General features: G+C 38.9%; 1 protein-coding gene across 1 annotated transcript in view; it reads left to right on the top strand.

The window, feature by feature from the left end:
* Window positions 1-11120, top strand: part of LOC106879363 (electron transfer flavoprotein subunit alpha, mitochondrial) — a 19759-nt gene extending 8639 nt beyond the window's left edge. The window contains exons 4-10 of the mRNA XM_014928884.3: window positions 9-91; window positions 992-1091; window positions 3549-3659; window positions 5394-5498; window positions 6204-6355; window positions 10275-10421; window positions 10671-11120. Of these exons, the coding sequence (XP_014784370.1) occupies window positions 9-91; window positions 992-1091; window positions 3549-3659; window positions 5394-5498; window positions 6204-6355; window positions 10275-10421; window positions 10671-10709 (737 nt within the window). The 3' untranslated portion in view covers window positions 10710-11120. The remainder of the gene's footprint in view (window positions 1-8; window positions 92-991; window positions 1092-3548; window positions 3660-5393; window positions 5499-6203; window positions 6356-10274; window positions 10422-10670) is intronic.
* The last annotated feature ends 10168 nt before the right edge of the window (window positions 11121-21288 follow it).

Below are 21288 nucleotides of genomic sequence, written 5' to 3' on the forward strand. Positions count from 1 at the left end.
CTTTCTAGAATCCCTGACTCCATTGATAGTTAACCTGCAGAATCAGTTTAAATTCAGTCATGTTTTGGCCGGTGCCACAGCTACTGGGAAAGTAAGTTCAACCATTCCAGTTTTGCTACAGTTTGTATCAGATGTTTCACTTGTTCCCTGCCCTCATTTATTCTTTATTGTTAAAGTTGTCTACTATTTCATTACTTCATATTTTGAGAAAAAGAAATATCATAAGGAGTATCATTGAAAGAATTTGAAATTGAAGTTGGTCAATATTGTGTTGTCAGAACTCAAATGGACAAAGCTGAACCACCTGCATGCAATTACCGAAATCAAAGCACCTTCCTACTGTAAGGATCCTGCCTCTCTAAGGCAGAGGTCTAGAAAACAGCTTCCCACACAACCTAATCGTATTCCAAGATACTACACTTGACTTACAACAAATACTTTCAGTAAAAGGTTTGTCCGGCACATGCATACCTTCCACATCAGGGTAAAAAAAAAAATCTGTCTCTTTATACTGTTTTATCTTGCAATTCTGTGTCCCAATATAACATGGAGAATTCTTGACAACCCCTTCCTATTCACCCAAAGTGCACAGTATTGAGCATTTTTCTCATTAAGAAACTAGAACTATTATTATAATTGTTAGATGTACCTAATGATAAAGAAACTCAGTCATTCTGGTGCCTCCAGCGGAGCTCCCTTCTGGCTAACTTTAAACTGCTAGCTGTTAATGCTATTTCATTAGTTGTTTTACTCTGCATATATCAACGGATTACTTGTTTCTTTTATATGATATCTGAACTGTCTTCTGACTTCCTACAAAAGAACTATATCCAAGTTATTAGCTGTTCATACAATTCATGTAAGATAACTACCTCAACAAATTCTATCCTGCCTATGCAAGCATGCTAAAGTCGACATTAAAATATTGCTAATCATAACCATCTATATACACACATTACTATGGATACTTACAGTTACCCTTATCTTTCAGAACCTGTTACCCCGAGTTGCTGCTAAACTTGATATTTCACCAGTTAGTGATATCATTGGTATTAAATCAGAAGATACATTTATACGCACTATTTATGCTGGTAAGTGAATTCTCTCCACCACATCAACTTTACTTATTGCTTTCCAATCACCCCTCAATTTGTATTGGACTTTACTCATCATGTCCATTATCGTTTATCCACAATCTCTTTTATAGTTTACACATATTATGCTTTGTGGGTTTTACCCAAGTTTTTCATTAGGATTTAGTCATAATATCAGTTGTGTTTTACTTATATTTTATACGTGGAGGCACAATGGCCCAGTGGTAAGGGCAGCGGACTCGCGGTCATAGGATCGCGGTTTCGATTCCCAGACCAGGCGTTGTGAGTGTTTATTGAGCGAAAACACCTAAAGCTCCAAGAGGCTCCGGCAGGGGATGGTGGCGAACCCTGCTGTACTCTTTCACCACAACTTTCTCTCACTCTTACTTCCTATTTCTGTTGTACCTGTAATTCAAAGGGTCAGCCTTGTCACACTGTGTCACGCTGAATATCCCCCGAGAACTACGTTAAGGGTACACGTGTCTGTGGAGTGCTCAGCCACTTGCACGTTAATTTCACGAGCAGGCTGTTCCGTTGATCGGATCAACTGGAACCCTCGACGTTGTAAGCGACGGAGTGCCCAACAACAGTATATTTTATACATTGTGGTTTAGCCCTTTAGATTTTAAGCTGGCTAAATCTGGTCCAAGTGTTTTACCTGTCTAATGCTTTTATTGCCTGAGTATTTTTACCTGTTTAACTGTCCAGGTCTGGCCTCTTTCATCTAGTTTCCTATATTGTTGTAGCAACGTCTTAAACGATCTCATCATTGAAATATTGCAGCTATAAGATAATGTGTTATTAGTTCAAAACGATGTGAATAAATAAGCATTACATTTGACAGAGTAGTCTGAATGATAAATAGTTAACACATCTTTCTGGCTTTATATCATTAGTTCTGGCGTTTCTCATTTGGAATTTGTCAGAAACTTCAGTCGCTCATGCACACACACACACACACATATATATATATATATATTCATAAGAAACTCACTCATACACACAAACACACCCACAGACACGTACACACACAAACACACGCACACAAATGAACAGAGACATGGACACACAAAGACACACACACACACACACACACACACACACACACACAACATTATTCCTATTGCTTGTGCTGGAAGGCAGCGAGCTGGCAGAATTGTTAGTCTGCTGGGCAAAACGCTTAGCAACATTTTGTCCGACTTCACGTTACGAGTTCAAGTTCCACCAAGGCCGACCCTGCCTTTCATCCTTTCAGCGTCGATAAAATAAGTTCTAGTTGAACACTGGAAGGGGTCGATGTAATTCACTTACGCCTACCCCCGAAATTGCCCGTCTTGTACCAAGATTTAAAACCGATATTACTTGTACTGTATTATATTGTAATGTTTCGTTATGTACGGCTGAATGCACCAAAAGAAGTTTTGTCTTAAATATGTGCTGCCGAAATTGGGGGGTCCTGTCTAATACACCCATGTGTCTTTTACGCAATCAAATACAGTATTTAATATAATCTTCAGAATAAGGAGTGGGGGAAATATGGAGTCAACGACTTATGTCGACAAGAAAGCTGATCGGTGCACAAGGGAGGCAACTCTGGAATTAAAATTTCTTTTTTAAAAAAATATTCTAATAAGGCAAGCAGTGAAACGATGAAAGCATTAGTTTGAAGACTCTAGGACTGGTATTAATTATATAGGATCTTTGACGATGTGTAACCGCATAGCCTTGTGGTGAGGGTGTTGTACTCACGTTAGTCAAATCTTGGGTTCAATTCCTGGACTGGATGGCGTGTTGTGTTCTTGAGTAAAACACTTCATTTTACGTTGCTCTAGAGCTGTGTGGTAACTGACATGTCAAAGAGAAAACTCAACGTTTCCTCTGAGTGTCGTCAAAGGAGACTAAAAGAGGTTGAGGCAGGATTTGCACTCCAACCTCGTAAAGCCCTCACCAGCAATGACTACCTAAACAGACCCATGGAGGGTTGGAGGGTTGTCGCTTGAATGGTGCACAGGTCTCATCTGCCGTAAGTAGGGAATCAGTGATGTGTTGTTACAACTCATGCCCCGGTCCCATTACTACTACTTCGACAATCACAGGAGTGACAATACAAGCCATGTTTCAGGCTTATGAGACCTCCTCAGTGAAGCCTAAATTTCGTGTAATACATGTTACATCTAATGATAAAGTATCACAATATAAATGTACATGACATATAGATCAGACGACATGATAGCTTAATGACTGAGAGAGAGAGAGAGAGAGAAATTACCAAAGGTCCCCATCTGCATAAAACACAACAGTTAAGTGTTACCAGAATTAACGAGAAGCAAATAAATTTCAAAATATACACCTATGCTCACTCTCACGCTCTATGTTTGTTGATTGTTTGAATACTTACTCAAGTCATCTCCCACTCTAATTGCTTTTTATCTCTCCTGATGTTTCTATTTACAGGTAATGCCATCCAAACATTGCAGGTGACTGATAGTGTAAAGGTGGTTACTGTACGAGGCACTTCTTTCGACCCTGCTCCTACAAATGGCTCTGGTGCTGCTATTGAAAATGGTAAGTATATATATATATATATATATAATATTTAAAGTTAAAATTTAGGTAGGAGACCTTAAGGTGTAGTAACCAAACTTAATATGGGATTTCCCTTGTGTATGTATGTGTATATATATATATATATAAATATATATATATATATATATATGTATTGGCTCTCACGCTGGTGGCACGTAAAAAAACACCAACTGAACGTGGCTGATGCCAGTACCCTCTAACTAGGCCCCATGCCGGTGGCACATAAAAAGCACTATCTGAATGTGATCGATGCCAGTACCCCCTGACTGGCTCCTGTGCCAGTGGCACGTAAAAAACACCCACTTCACTTTTGGAGTGGTTGGCATTAGGAAGGACATCTGGCTGTAGAAACCTTGCCAGATCAGATTGGAGCCTGGTGTAGCCATCTGGTTCACCAGTCCTCAGTCAAACCGTCCAACCCATGCCAGCATGGAAAGCGGACGTTAAACGATGACGATGATGATGATATATTTATTTATATATCTATGCATGTATGCATTTTTATGTGTATATGAGTATGTATGCATATGTATGAGTGTGTACGTGTAACTATGGTGTCTGTGTGTCTTCATATGTTTTACTTCACTTGCTGTCACCCACCTTGTATCACCTTCACTTGTTATCATATCTCTCACCTGTCAGGTATGATTGCTTTTTGAGTATTTCCTAATATTCTTATCTAACTCTTTCTCTAATCTTTCTTTGTCTAATCTCTCTCACCTGTCAGGTGAGTTTACTTCCTAGGTATTCTTTAATATTCCTATATAATAGGTACAGGTGTGGCTGTGTGGTAAGAAGCTTGTTTCTCAACCACACGGTTCTGGGTTCAGTCCTACTGCGTAGCACGTTGGGCAAGTGTCTTCTACTGGAATCTCGGGCCATCCAAAGCCTTATGAGTGTATTTGGTAGACAGAAACCGAAAGAAGCTCATTATATATATATATATATATGTATGTATGTATATATGTTTGTGTGTCTTGGTCTGTGTTTGTCCTTCACCAGTGCTTGACAGCTGGTGTTGGTGTGTTTATGTCCACATGACTTAGCAGTTCAGCAAAAGAGAATGATAGAATTAGTACTAGGCTTTAATAAAGACAAAGAAATGATATGTACTGGGGTTGATTCACATGACTAAGAATTCTCCAAGGCTATGCCCCAGCATGACCGCAAACTAATGGCTAAAACAAGTAAAAAGATATAAGGATGGAAAAATCCTCTCTCTCTAATCTCTCTCTTTCTCTCTCTCTCTCACACTCTCTCTCTCTCTCTCACATACACACTCTCTCTCTCTCTCACACAGACTCTCTCTCTCTCTCACACACTCTCTCTCTCACACACTCTCTCTCTCTCACACACTCTCTCTCTCTCACACACTCTCTCTCACACACTCTCTCTCACACTCTCTCTCTCTCACACTCTCTCTCTCTCACACTCTCTCTCTCTCTTTCACTTCTCTAATCCTTTCCCTTTCCCTAATCTCTCTCTCTCTCACCTGTCAGGTGAGTTTGCTTATTAGGTATTTATTCCTTTATATTCCTATATAACTCTCTCTAATCTCTCTCTTTCACTCTCTCTTTCTTTTACTCTCTCTCACTCTCTCTTTCACTCTCTTTCACTCTCACTCTCTTTCACTCTCTCTTTCTTTCACTCTCTCTCACTCTCTTTCACGCTCTCTCTCTAAATATTTGTTTATCATGTTTTTTTCTTTTCCAGTTCCCGATGCCACTGTTGAGAACTCTGTTTCCAAATTTCAAGGCCAACAACTGTCAAAAAGTGACCGGCCTGAGCTGTCCAGTGCCAGTATTGTTATATCTGGAGGTCAGTACCTATTTCCGTCAAATTCACACCAGTCAAGTCATTGACTGAACCTCTGTCAGACTGCACCACCTGATCTATTAGAAATAGCCAAACCACCGTCAAATCACTTCCTACTGGCACAAAATGAAGTCAATGAATCTCTAAATGTGTGTGCATGCACATGTGAATGTGTGTCTATATACACACACACACACACACATATATATATATATATATATATATATATATATATATAGATGTGAATGTGTGTGGTTAGGAAGCTTGCTTCCCAGCCACATGGTTCTGGGTTCAGTCCCACTGTGTGGCACCTTGGGCAAGTGTCTTTTACTATTGCCTCAGGCCATCCAAAGCCTTGTGAGTGGATTTGGTAGACGGAAACTGAAAAGAAGCCTGTCGTATATATGTATGTGTATATATATATATGTATGTGTGTGTGTTTGTGTGTCTATGTTTGTCCCCCCAACATCGCTTGACAACCGATGCTGGTGTGTTTACCTCCCCGTAACTTAGCGGTTCGGTAAAAGAGACCGATAGAATAAGTACTAGGCTTACAAAGAATAAGCTCTGGGGTCGATTTGCTCGACTATAAAGGCAGTGCTCCAGCATGGCCGCAGTCAAATGACTGAAACAAGTAAAAGAGTACATATGTATTATATATACGTATATGCCATTGAAATGATTATGTGTCTGTGTGTCTCTATTCAGGACGTGGAATGAAGAGCGGAGACAACTTCAAGCTCCTCTATGATCTTGCTGATAAAATGAATGCAGCTGTTGGTGCATCTCGTGCTGCAGTTGATGCTGGTTTTGTCCCTAATGATCTGCAGGTTGGGCAGACAGGCAAGATTGTGGCACCGGTAAGTTTTGCTTTGGCTTTTTTTGTTTTTGCACCTGAAATTCCAGGTGCTGTCCCTCTCTTTCTTCTCTTTCTCTATCTATCCATCCATCCATCCATCTTATTTCTTTATTGCCCACAAGTAGCTAAATAAATAAAAATGCTAGAAATATCAGCCAAATCAACTTCAGATACCTGGAGTGTGGTTTGAGGTAGATCTGAGGTAGCTGATATTTCTAGCATGTCCAGTGGTCACGCAGAAGCCTTGTTTGAGCTGGTCATGAAGAATTGAAAGCATACAGTCACCACTTCTCTTTGAAATGCAGTAAGGAGATGGAGGGTGGAGGATCCATTTTGGCAGAAGATGTGATAAGACTGACTCACTAGAAACTATTAAGAACCATCGTTCCTAAATGGTGTGTCTTGGCACAGTAAAACCATTCTGCATGTGTGCGTGCGTGTGTGTGTGTGTGTGTATGGAGAGTGGGGGAGGTCTGTGTGACAAAATACATGCAACATCTAAGTAGTAATAAAAACTTGGAAAATAAAACCTAACAAAAACAACATAAACAGAAAAATAAAAAAAAAACATTTCCTTTGTGTTTAGATGTGAATGTGTGAGTCATCATACATATATATATATATATATATATATATATATATATATATATATATATATATGTGTACATACATGCCTACACGTACACAATGAACTTGACATGTATGTATAAATGCATACATGAGTGTGTATATATGTGTGTATGTATATGTATGTATATGTGCATATGTATGTATATGTGTGTATATGTATGTGTGTGTATTTATGTATATGTATGTGTGTGTGTATGTATGTGTGTGTGTGTGTGTGTAGGTGTGTTTGTACATGTCTGTGTGCATATGTATGTGTGTGTGCATATGTATGTGTGTATATGTATGTATACTATATTTTAAAAATCACCTCCGGCTAATCGTTGAGAGGACATTGTTGTTAAAATGGTGAAGGTTTGCGCTCTCTGAGTGCTCTAGGTTATATTGTTATTATTAAGGCAGCAAGCTGGCTGAGTCATTAGTATGCTGAACAAAATGCTTAGCAATATTTCACCCGTCACTACATTCTGAGTTCAAATTCCACCATGGTCAGCTTTGCCTTTCATCCTTTCGGAGTGGGGTGTGTCGATAATATAAGTGCCATTTGAATACTGGGGTCGATGTAATTGGCTCATCCCCTCCCCAAAAATTGCTACCCTTGTCGCAAAATTTGAAACCATTTTCATTATTATTTTTATTAAGTCTGTGAGCTGGCAGAATCGGTAGTGTGTTGGAAGAAATGCTTAGTGGTAGTTCCCCTTATGTTTTGGGTTCAAATTCCGCCAGGATCGCCATTTACCTTTCATCCTTTCAAGGTCAATGCTAATAAGTACCATTTGGGTAGTGGGGTGTTCCGAAAGGGGTCTCAGGGAGTAGCGTCCCTGCCTTCCTGAGCTAGTTTTCCACCACATTTCTTAAAAATCGTGGTAGAAGCCTTGGTCTCGGGATCGCTCATGTCTAGAAGCTAAGGTTGGGGGTAAGCAAGGGCATGCTCCCCGTAGAAAATCCAGCTCCAAAAAACCCTCATGATAGCAAAAGAGAATGGGCACCAGCCAACTCAAAAGTTGGGGGTGGGCTGCACCTGCCTACCTCGGTTGCTATGGCATTGAGGTAGATTCACCCAACCCACTGGATTTAAAACACTGGATAATAATGATGATGATGATGAGTACTGGGGGTTGATGTAATCGACTCATCCCCCCCTCCCCCCAAACTGCTGCCCTAGTGGCAAAATTTGAAACCATTATTATTATTATTATCATTATTATTATTATTATTATTATCCTCCTCATCTCCCAACTACCAACGTACCATCTGTAACCTTTTATTTGTGATTAAATTCTGTCAAAGTTTGCTGAATGGAATTTAAATAATTCTTCATGTCAATATTTCCGTGTGTGTATGTGTAAACGTGTGTGTGTGTGTGTGTGTGTGTGTGTGTGTGTGTGTGAGAGAGACTGTTGTTGTTATTGTTATTTTCATTGTTTTTCTTTTACTTTTTTGTTGTTGTATTTTTCTGTTATGTCAAGCAAGTCTTGTGGTTTAGTTTCATCTCCTGAATGACAGGTTGTGTGTGTTTGTGTGTGTGAGCGTGGATGCGTGTGTGAGTGAGAGATTGACTATGTATGCAACCGTGTGTGTGTGATTGTGTATGTGATTGCAAGTGCATTTTGGCATATGAGTGTATGTGTGTCTGTGTGTGCATACATGAATACGTGTTTGTGTGTGTGTGTGTGTGTGTGTGCGCGCATATGTGTGTGTGCATATGTGTCTAGTTACTGTGTGTGTGCATATGTGTCTAGTGACTGTGTGTGCATGTATGTGCATATGTGTGTATATGTGTATCTAGTTGTGTTGGTGACTATATATATGTAATTGTGTGTGTGTGTGTGTGTTTGTGTGTATATGTATATATGCAACTGTATTGGTGACCAAGTGAGTGTATATATATGTATGTATATGTGTATGCATGTGTATATATATGTGTGTGTATGCATATATACATGTGTGCGTGTGTATGTATATATGTGTGTATGTACATATATATGTATATACATGTGTGTGTGTGTGTGTGCGAGACGGTGTATATATTTGTTAATGTGTATGTAATAGATTATTTTGTAGCTTTTACAGTGTCTTCAGTTATTCTAAAGAATGTGTTTAGGCTCATACCTGTGTCTGTGTGTGGCCCGAGGGCAGCACTGGTCCATCAGACCCATGGTGCCAAGGTAGTCTGCCAAAAGATTAAACTCTGAGATTTCTATGTATGCATGTGTGTAGGGTTCATGTAAGTTCCTGTGTGAGACGATGTTTTTGTGTATGTGTGTGATGTTTGTATGTGTTTGTGTGTATGTGGTATTTATGTGTGTGTGTGTGTGTGCATGTATATTTGTGTGTGATGTTTGTGTATGTTTATGATACATGTGTACTTGTGCGAGTGTGTGGTATTTGTGTGTGTATGTGTGTCATATCTATGTATGTGTGTGTGTATATATATATATATGTATATATATATATATATATATATATACATATATATAATGTGTGTGTGTGATATAAGTATGCATGTTATGTGGTATCTATGTGCAATATGCATGTGTATGTATATATTTAAGTATTACTGATGTATTTGTGTATGTGTGTCTGTTTGATATGTACATCTACCTGTGTGTATGTTGTATATTATGAAATGCATTTGTGATATATATATATATATATATATATATTGGCTGTGTGGTAAGAAGCTAGCTTCCCAACTACATGGTTTGGGGTTCAATCCTATTGTGCGGCACCTTGGGTAAGTGTCTTTTATCATAGCCTAAGACCAACTAAGGCCTTGTGAGTGGATTTGGTGTCATTTGTCTGAGCTCCACATAAAGTGATGCACCCCACAGCTCTGAAATAAACTCGACTGCTCTCACAAATGAGAATACTAAAAATGAACCCGACCGCCCTCTAAAATTAAGTAAAGAAACAGGAAAAATAATCCAGAATCCTTATCTGGTACTGGATCAATCCCAAAATCTAATCATTTTTAATATGGTTACCCAGAGAGAGAGAGAGAGAGAGAAAGAGAGAGAAAGGGCGTGTGTGTTTGTCCTACTGATGTTTGTTTGTTTAATGTCCCTATACATTAGCAGTTTAGCAAAAGCGATAGATTGAATAAGCACCAGGCTCCAGAAAATAAGTCTATAGTTGATTTATTCAACTAAACCCTTCAACGCTGTGCCCCAGCATGGCCACAGTCCACTGACTGAAACAAGTAAAAAATAAATCTAAAAAATAAAAAAAAATAAAAATGATAAACATATTTTATACCACATAGCAGACCTCTCTTTTTTATCGTTTTCTAGGACCTTTATATGGCTGTCGGTATATCTGGTGCAATCCAACATTTGGCTGGCATGAAAGACAGTAAGATTATTGTTGCTATCAATAAGGACCCAGACGCTCCTATCTTTCAAGTTGCGGATTATGGATTAGTAATGGACTTATTCAAGGTATGTAACACTGTTAATTCATTACAACACACCGTACTGTTTTTGGATAGTGATTGGATTCAGGAGCTGGAGGCTGAAAGAACCTATTGAATGTGTGTATGCACATATATATATATATATAGATATATATATGTGTGCCATGAAGTGGGACTGAACCTGGAACCATGTGGCTGGTAAGCACGCTACTTACCACACAGCCACTCCTGCACCTGTTCACTAACTCTGTTGTCTATTCTCTATTATTTCCAGGCTGTTCCTGAGATGACAAACCTCATCAAGAGTTCCTGATGTTCTCATGCTGTGTGACCTAGTGATCGGGTGATGGCGTAACACAAGAACATTGATTGGTTTGGTCTGACCAGATGTGACGTGGAGACACTTGATTATAGTAATCACACACACACACGTGCACACACACATTTACTTACACACACTGGTTAATACAAACACACAGACACAGTTATACATATATACAGTCTGGTATACACATGTAGTTTCTAGCGTATGCTTCTCAGACTGCTACATGCATACAAACACAGTGTCATACATACACATACTACATGCATACAAATGTACATATGTATATGCACACACACACACACGCATACATACTGACTTAAATATACACACATACACATATTCAGTTATATAAATGTTCTTTACTGATGAATAAACAACGTTGTGATAATTTTATTTACATTTTGTAGTTTGTCTTTATTGTTTTCATGTTGTTATGTAGTTGTTTTTCTTAAATCATGAATGAAGCTAACAAGTTTTCTTGTGGTTACTTAATGTGTGTGCACATGTGTATATATATGTGTGTGTGTGTGCGCGCGCGCGCGTGCGTGCGTGTGTGTGTGCGCGCGCGTGCGTGCGTGTGTGCGTGCGTGTTTGTATATATATATATATATATATATTGTGTGTGTTTGTGTTTCCTTCTCTTGACGTTGTCTCATAGTTGTAAACGAGTGTCACCGTCACACAAGCGGTGTTCTTAATTATCAATTTGTTGTGAAAACATCTCTGGTCACGAGGAAATATTACCTTGCTTGGAAAGGGCTGAGTGTTGGTGACGGGAAGGGCATCCATCCAGCTGTAGAGAACCTGCCTCACCGAATTCCGTCTGACCCATGCAAGTTTTGAAAAGTAGACATAAAAACAGTAATGATCATGTTATATATATATTCTTTTACTCTTTTACTCGTTTGTCATTTGACTGTGGCCATGCTGGAGCACCATCTTTAGTCGAGCAAATCGACCCCAGGACTTATTCTTTCTAAGCCTGGTACTTATTCTATCGGTCTCTTTTGCCGAACCGCTAAGTTACGGGGACGTAAACACACCAGCATCGGTTGTCAAGCGATGTTGGGGGGACAAACACACACACACACACACACACACACTCACACTCACACACACACACATATATATATACGACGGGCTTCTTTCAGTTTCCGTCTACCAAATCCACTCACAAGGCTTTGGTCGGCCCAAGGCTATAGTAGAAGACACTTGCCCAAGGTGCCACTCAGTGGGACTGAACCCGGAACCATGTGGTTGGTAAGCAAGCTACTTACCACACAGCCACTCCTGCGCCTACTTACCACACCCATACATACATACATACATACATACGTACGTGTCTTGATGTATATGTTAGTGCATGTGTGTATATGTCCGTAATAGCGTGTGGACTGCACGATCAGGAGGGCTGACCTGGGTTTAAAAACACCAATAGCAACAACAATTTCTTGCCAGCTCGGGAGCTGCTTCAACAGCTACTACAACTATAACTCATAGCTCCTTGGTAAGTAATTCTCACCCATACATTGAAACTGATGTATCAATCAATCAATCAATCATCAATCAAGTTCCCAACTGGTTTTATATTTTTAACTTTCCAAGACAGTTCAATGTTGTTTAATGTTTCAGAATTGTCATCCTTAATTAGTTTGTTAATTTCTTACGAATACGAAAACCAGTTTTTAATTTTTAACTTCATTTACAGCCAGGAAACTAACGAGTCTTCTTTACCTTAATTATCTTCTATTTCTTCTACTTGTTTCAGTCATTAGACTGCGGCCATGCTGGGGCACCGCCTTGAAGGGTTTTCGTCAAATGAATCGATCCCAGCCTGATATTTATTCTATTGGGCCCTTTTTGGTGAACAGCTAAGTTACGGGGGCATAAACAAACCAACACCGGTTGTCAAGCTGTGTGGTGGACAAACAGACACAAAGACACACAAATATATACACACATAAACACGCGCGCGCATACACACACACACACACACACACACACACACACACACACACACACACACACACACACACACACACACACACACACACACACACACACACAGAGAAAGTTAGCTATTGTTGTATGAAAAATATGAAGAACACGATCGTAGGTAGTAGACGCACCAAATCACTTAAGAAACCCAAGAACCATGAAACCAATTCTGTAGGGGTTTATTGCAAAACTTCGTCAATCTAGGAGTCGGCGGGCAATAAATGCAATTGTTAAAATAGCCCGTTTTCTTCGGCAATTTGTGGAAAGCACTAATCCCCCAATATACCGAGCTACTTACTGTCTCAGTTTCGGAAATATATTAATCACCTCACAAGTCTTATATCGGAATGTGCAAAGGGCAACTTTAAGACCCGATTCTGAGCGACATGCCCACCTTCAAACATGTAAACCAAATAAAGAACACAGCATTGTCAATCTAAATGTGGTATTTGAAAGATCAGCTTTAATATCGTTTGGTATATATTGCTCTTCAGCAAGACGAACAACACGTGTGAATGTTACTACGGACTACAGAACAACGAGACACTTCATTCTTGTTGAAACAGACACCGTAAATGGGGCAAAGTCAATTTCTAGATACCGAAATGGAAATAAATTTTACATTACTAACATCAACATAGCTCCCAATCTGAAGTGTGTAGACTACTACTCCATATTCAAGATGACCAAAAGTTTAAAAATAAACGACGGCGTTAATAAAAACTTCTGCAAAACGTATTGCCTCCACCAGCCAGATCCAGCTAAGATTTATCCATCTAGAGGGACGTGAAAGTTATCGATCTAGAATGCTGAAAGCTGGAGCTATAAGTTCGATATATGAGATATTTGATCTACAAAACGTATTGAGTTGCTTTTGTTTTTTTAATCTTTGATCGTAAAATTACCAAGCACGTAAAAAAATGAAACTTGGAAACCCGTGGTCCTATGATTGTGAAGCAAACTTTCTAACCATTTGGCCATACAAACCGTTTTCTATCTTTCTTCTTTTACTTGTTTCAGTCATTGGACTGCGACCATGCTGGGGCACTGCCTTGAAGCATTTTAGTCGAACGGATCGGCCCTAGTAATTATATATTTTTTTAAAGCGCGGTACTTATTCTATCGGTCTCTCTTTTGCCGAACTCAATAAGTTACGAGGACGTAAAAAAATAACACGGGTTGTTAAGCGGTGGTCATACACACGCACACACACACACACACACACACACACACACACACACACACACTCCATTGGTTACGGTGACGAAGGTTCCAATCGATCCAATCAACAGGTCAGCCTTTTCGTGAAATTAACGTGCAAGTGGCTGAGCACTCCACAGATTCGTGTAACCCTTAACGTAGTTGTCAGGGAGATTCAGCGTGACACAGACTGTGACAAGGCTGGCCTTTCCGAATTACGTGTACAACTCAATTTTGCAATCCGAGTGGACTGGAACAGCGTGAAATAAAGTGTATTGCTCAAGGACATAAAGTGCTGCCAGGAATCGAACTCACGCCCTTACGGTCGTTAGCCGAATACCCTAACCACTAAACCACGTGCTTTCATAAACACACACACATAGACGACGGGCTTCTTGCAGTTTCAGTCTTCGAAATTCACTCACAAGGCTTTGGTCGGTTTAGGGCTATAGAAGACATTTGCCTAAGGTGACACGCAGTGGGACCGAACCCGGAACCATGTGGTCTAGGAAGCAAACTTTTTACCACACAGCCACGCCTGCGCCTAAAGTGTTATTATATAATAATTTAGATACGTTTCTATAAATTTCCATAATTCCTGAACGTAGTTGATAAAATCAATACCATACTAAAATCAGTATGCTAAAAGCGAACAAGACATATTTAATTCAATCAAAAGAATTTGATGTTGGCCAATCAGTTTTATTATAATCGTTTAAAATTCTATGTTACATGGTAATTCTTGAAGACGGCGAACACTCCGAACGCACGGTCGATTTGCTAGCTGTCCCGAGGACAACTGTACTAACACAACGAATACATTTATTTCCATCATGTGATTTGATCACATGGTCTCATGACAATTGATAGAATTAAGAGAGAGCGTTGGAATCGTAGTCAAATCTAGCTGGAATTTGTTTTTAGAATTATGACAATGATAATGATAATAATAATAATGATAATAATGATAATTTAAAAATAAATAAGATAAATAAATGCTGTTTTTGAAAGTCTGCTTTTGGAATAGTTCTTTGAGCTCCAAGTCTCATATGACAGGTTTCACGGTTTCCATGACGTATTAGCGACCGAAATAACAAAATTCTTCGGTAAACGGGATGCCTGTCTGTTGCGGGGTTCGAAGCCAGCGATTTTGAGGGGACGGGAGAGGAGAGGAGAAGTCGATAACATGGATCCTTGTACAGTTCTTGGCAGGTACTTCATTATATTGGCACCGGAGGGATGAAAAGTAAAGTTTACTTCGGCGGGATTTGAACTCAGAACGCAAACAACCGGAAGAAATGTCGCTAAATATTACTATTACTACTACTACTACTACTACTCTTTTCTGTTATAGGCACAAAGCCTGAAATTTTGGGGGAGGGGGTTAGTCGATTACATCGACCCCTGACTCTTAATTCATGGGCCCGGAAAGGATGAAAGGCAAAGTCGACCTCGGCGGAATTTGAACTCAAAACGTAGCGAAGCATTTTGCCCGGCGTGCTAACGATTCTGCCAGCTCGCCGCCTTACTACTACTACTGCTACTACTACTGCTACTACTACTACTACTACTACTACTACTACTACTACTACTACTACTAATAATAATAATAATTTCAAATTTTGGCACAGGGCCGGCAATTATCGGGGGAACAATTAAGTCGATCACATCGACTCTAGTGTTTAATTGGTGTCTATTTTATTGATCTGAAATAGATGAAAGGCAGAAACGACCTCGGCGAATTTGAACTCAGAACGTGATAAAGAACCAAAAAAAAAAAAAAAAAAAAAAAATTCTAAAAGCGGACGAAATGACAATAAACATTTTCTCGAACGTGTTAACAATTCTACCAGCACACCTCCGTTATAATTAAATAGCGAGACCAGAATAAGCGACGTTCTATCAAGGGAGACAAATGCGACATATCAATAATTTGCACTTGCGGTTCATTTTCAGCGAATAATGAATAATGATTGGTTATGCTTCGAGATCGTAGACCTTCAGCTGACGGCGTTTTACATACAGGAAGATTGATTCCAATTGGACATGATTTAAAGCGACCAAATGCATAGATACGGACGTTCATATGTTGGTATGTATATGTATGAATACGTACATATGTTCGTATCTACATGCATACACACACACGTATATGAATTTATGTATATATGTATATATATGCATATATAAATATATGTGTATATTTGTATGTACACACACACACACACACACACACACACACACACACACACACACACACACACACACACACGTTTTTCTTAATTATATTAGAGGGTACAAAGGCGGCGAGATGGCAGAAACGTTAGCACGCCGGGCGAAATGCTTAGCGGTATTTCGTCTGTCTTTACGTTCAGAGTTCAAATTTCGCCGAGGTCGACTTTGCCTTTCATCCTTTCGGGTTCGATAAATGAAGTACCGATCTATTCGACTGGCCCCTCCTCTCCCAAAATTTGGGGCCTTGTGCCTAGAGTAGAAAAGAATATTAGAGGGTACACGATGCAGCAGCTTGCTAAAGAGTGAAAATACACATACATACATATCATATATATATATATATATATATATATATATATATATATATATATATATATGAATAATAATAATAAATGGAGCAAAACGCATATAAATGAAAGTTCCTTTAATTCCTACACATGTTTCAAAATATATGAGAGCTCTTCTACAAAGAAGTAAGAGCTGCTGGAATTCCTCATATATTCATCTTCAGGGAATCAACATATATATATATATATATATATATATATATATATATATATATATATATATATATATATATATATATAATATATGATTCCGTTTATAACCGCATTTATTTCTATTAAACTTTCTTTAGCTCGACCGACTCAGTGTCTGTAGCCAACACATATCTACTTGGACTCCGTCGCCCTTCATTCGCCATTGGATTTTAGGTGTCTTCCCGGTTTCAGCACTTATTGCCTGTATCTGTTATACGCCCTTTTTCAGACGTATTCTTACCCATTATATAAAGGTTTACGTGTGTGCCTGTGTGGTAAGAAGCTTGCTTCTCAACCACATGGTTCTGGGTTCTGTCCCACTGCGTGGCACCATGGGCAAGTGTCTGTTACTATAGCTTCGGGCCGGCCAAAGCCTTGTGAGTGGATTTGGTAGACGTATATATATCTATATATGTATATACGTTTGTGTGTCTGTGTTTATCCCCCAGCATCGCTTGACGACCGATGTCTGTGTGTTGGCGTCCCCGTAACTTAGAGGCTCGGCAAAAGAAGCCGATAGAATAAGTACTAGGTTTACAAAGAATAGGTCTTGGGGTCGATTTGTTCGACTGAAAGCGGTGCTCCAACATGGCCGCAGCCAAGTGACTGAAACAAGTAAAAGAATAAAAGAATATATATATATATATATATATATATATATATATATATATATATATATATATATATATATCTGTGTGTGTATATATATATGTGTGTGTGTGTGTGTGTGTGTGTAAATTGTATAACGGCGATGAAATGCAATATACCAGGCTTTTATAACGTGGAGAAGTGACCACAAGATCGGAGTGTGAGGTGGAACGGCTCTGTATTTGAAATGGAAACCCCCACAGCTAACATGATTCTTATAAGAATATCCTCTGTGTGTGTGTTCTTGTGTGTGTGTGTGTGTGTATGTTTATTTGTGAGCTTGTGCGAAGGTCTGTAATTATAGCTTAATGATAAATATCATTTTTCGACCTCCCGACTCGACATTCACACCAAGGCATATCTCAGACAGATCCAAAATGGCTACGAAAATTCGAAGCTTCTTCAAACTAACACTATATCAATATTAATTGGCGACTTAAATTTCACTTGGATTCAGTGACCCGAAGCTTACATTAATCATGGAAGTTCTCATTTGATCAAACAACAAGATATCTTAACATTAATCGATACAACAGAGGATCTCTTCCTATAATAACCATCAATCATTATCGCAGACGACGAAAACATGTCGGACATAGTTTTCATAAACAAATTCACTGAAATTATTTTGTAGATCAACACCCGTGACATTTCTTAGGGTTTCGAAGACCAGGGAGATTAAAGGATAGAAGTTATTTTCAGAATGTTTAGATTAACTGAATGGTTGTAGTATAGTGTAGTTTTTTTCTCTTTCTTTCTTAGTCGGCATTCACCCGAGAGGGCTTAAGCCGGTTCCCATGTTGTGAGTTCATAGCAGTTTCAAGGGACGACCAGAATCTGTGAAAACAGTTCCCGCCAGTATTCGTTAGCCACCGTACACGACCAGTGGCTGGTCGTCCTCGTGTTACGCCTTCACACTTCAGGATGCCCGCAGACGCGATACAACGCCACCAGGAAGCCACCGGATTCCGGAACAGACGGAACACCTGCAATTCACCATTGCCCTACAGTTAGCCGGGTTGCAGCCCTAGCACCGCGGGTGTCAGACCTGTTCGCCTTGGGTGACCTTACCAGGGACTCGAAGTCTTCGACGGCATAGCCCTGACATTCACTCGTTTAACCTCCCCACCACGATGAGGTCAACGGTTAGACTTTATATAGTGTTCTTCACCGTGTAGTGGACTTAAATATGGCGACGGATTGAATCTAACATATATGGACGAGATGTTCAACTAACTAACGAATTCATTTATCTTCGATTATAATATTATAGAGTCCTATAGGTTTTCTTTCCATCCTTGTTTTCGTATACATTCGATGCTTTCTTCCAATGAATCTAATGCTCTTAGCTTAGTTTCCCCTTGGGGCTGGCCAGATTGAAGCAATCTCGAGTATAACCAGCCGAAATTGCAAAGATAATCTGGAACTCAACTGAGGAAAGAAAACTCCGAATGACCCGTCCTTGTTTTCTTTGTATCGTCTGTCTGGATGTTTTGTCGTCCCTTTTTTGTATCACGTTCTTGTCCCATTTTTGTATTATATATATATATATATATATATATATATATATATATATATATATATATATATATATATAGATATATCATGAAGCATATTTGTCACCTAAATGTGGCGGACCCATAGGGGACGATGCTAATGTTGTTTATAGCCATAGGAAGACATCTCCTCCTGCTGGCTAACGACATATTTAAGTGGCAAATATACCTCACGATTCCGAGCTGCTTCTGTTTACTTCCCGCTCAGAGATGTATTATTGCTGGTTTCTCCATATATATATATATATATATATATATATATATATATATATATATACAAACACGCATGTTATTATCTCAAATATTATATCTTCGATTGTGTTCCATAGTTTATCATGTTTATCATAGTTTACTTTGTAAATATTTATGTCTTCGATTTTCTTCCATACTCTGGAGCATTGTACCAATGTAGGTAGTTACTTTTGTGTTAATATGTAGATGAGATGTGACATATTCAGAGTAAAATGCAGAAAAAGCATAAATTTCACATGTAGTTCATAATCTAATTATTCTCTACAGCTCTTTGAATGAATTACAATATCATTTTATGTTTTAATATTGTTTTTGAATTTAACGATGTTTTATCAATTGAACTATTAATTACCGTAGATATATTTTTTGATCTTTATACAACAGTTCTGTGTAGAGGCGGCATAGAAAAAAAGTTCCGCGCGTCTATTCATCTATCTTCACTTATTATTCCTGTCACATTCTAATCACATGTCCATAATACCGGAACTACAACCTCTCAATGCGGAGAACTAGGGGTTCGATCTGGACACATTTCCAGATCTCCAGGATACGTACACTGTTGAGTAATATTACTCCAGAGATTCTCGGGGAAACCTGATTTCGGCCGCTTGCACTCACAGTCGTACTCTTTTGGCTGTTACGATAAATGACGATAAATGCTGACATAGAGATTGATATCAGGAAACAATGAGGATAATGTGAAGAAAACTTGTCAAGATTACTGGATCTGTGCCTTTATAATCTGGCATCATTAACGAATTAGACATGGAAGAGGTGAAGTATGAAATATTATATATGGATTATACCTCACTAATCGCATACTCACCGACTAACATCTTGTATTTCTTATAACTGTAATTTTGGTTTCAAATTACAGTTATAAATCAGTGAGTGTATATATTTATTGAGGGAAGTCTGATATACTCCGAGATCACCGTATTTTTCTGATGATCACCGCATTCACGGCGATACGTGATGTCCGTCGTCACACAATAGTGAGCTCATTGATAATGATGTAGAAGTCTGAAAAAGAAAATGGTGATTCAATCAAAATGACTCTTAATATGGTATAATTTTAATTAAAAGAACAACAGAGAAAATATTTGTGTTAGAGAACGAAGAGATAAATAATAACGGACAACTACTGTAGCAATGATAAAACTGTAGATACAAACAAACAAACAACAGAGCTAAAAGAGACATTGATAACAGTTATATATCGATGTAGAGATAACGAACTGCAGCTATAAGAACAACGTGTAGCAGTGTGATGAAAAAGATAACAGAGCGTAATGTAAATGATATAATGAGTTAAAACTGCTAAAAGAAACATTGATAGTAATTATAAAACAGTGTGATATCGAGATAACAGACATTATCTATTTGCGATGTGATTAAGAGAGTACAGATAAGGAACGATACAGGGTTTAACGATGAAATTTTACTACGATAGTAAAATGGTGAGGAATGGAAGGAGAGAGAGAAAGAGAACCTCCCTCTCACAAAAATAACACACAAAACAAAAAACAAAAACAAGATCAAATTCTTTGAACAGGTATAACAATATTTCAATAGAGGTAATTCAATAGGATGTAGATTTGTTGTTGTTGTTGTTGTTGGCACTCCGTCGCTTACGACGTCGAGGGTTCCAGTTGATCCGATCAACGGAACAGCCTGCTCGTGAAATTAACGTGCAAGTGGCTGAGCACTCCACAGACACGTGTACCCTTAACGTAGTTCTCGGGGATATTCAGTGTGACACAGTGTGACAAGGCTGGCCCCTTTGAATTACAGGCACAGCAGAAACAGGAAGTAAGAGTGAGAGAGAAAGTTGTGGTGAAAGAGTACAGCAGGGTTTTCCACCATCCCCTGCCGGAGCCTCGTGGAGCTTTAGGTGTTTTCGCTCAATAAACACTCACAACGCCCGGTTTGGGAATCGAAACCGCGATCCTATGACCGCGAGTCCGCTGCCATAACCACTGGGCCATTGCGCCTCCACGGTGTAGATCTATATAGTAGCAAATTTATTAAATATAACAAGGTGTCAATCGATGACATCAGACTTCTATTAAATCTAACACCTCATAACGCATTACATCAAATATGATGATGATACTCAAGGCGTATATGTCAACCTTC

The sequence above is a fragment of the Octopus bimaculoides genome, chromosome 15 (assembly GCF_046866305.1).
Source record: "Octopus bimaculoides isolate indiv1 chromosome 15, ASM4686630v1, whole genome shotgun sequence".
In the NCBI taxonomy this organism is placed as follows: Eukaryota; Metazoa; Mollusca; class Cephalopoda; order Octopoda; family Octopodidae; genus Octopus; species Octopus bimaculoides.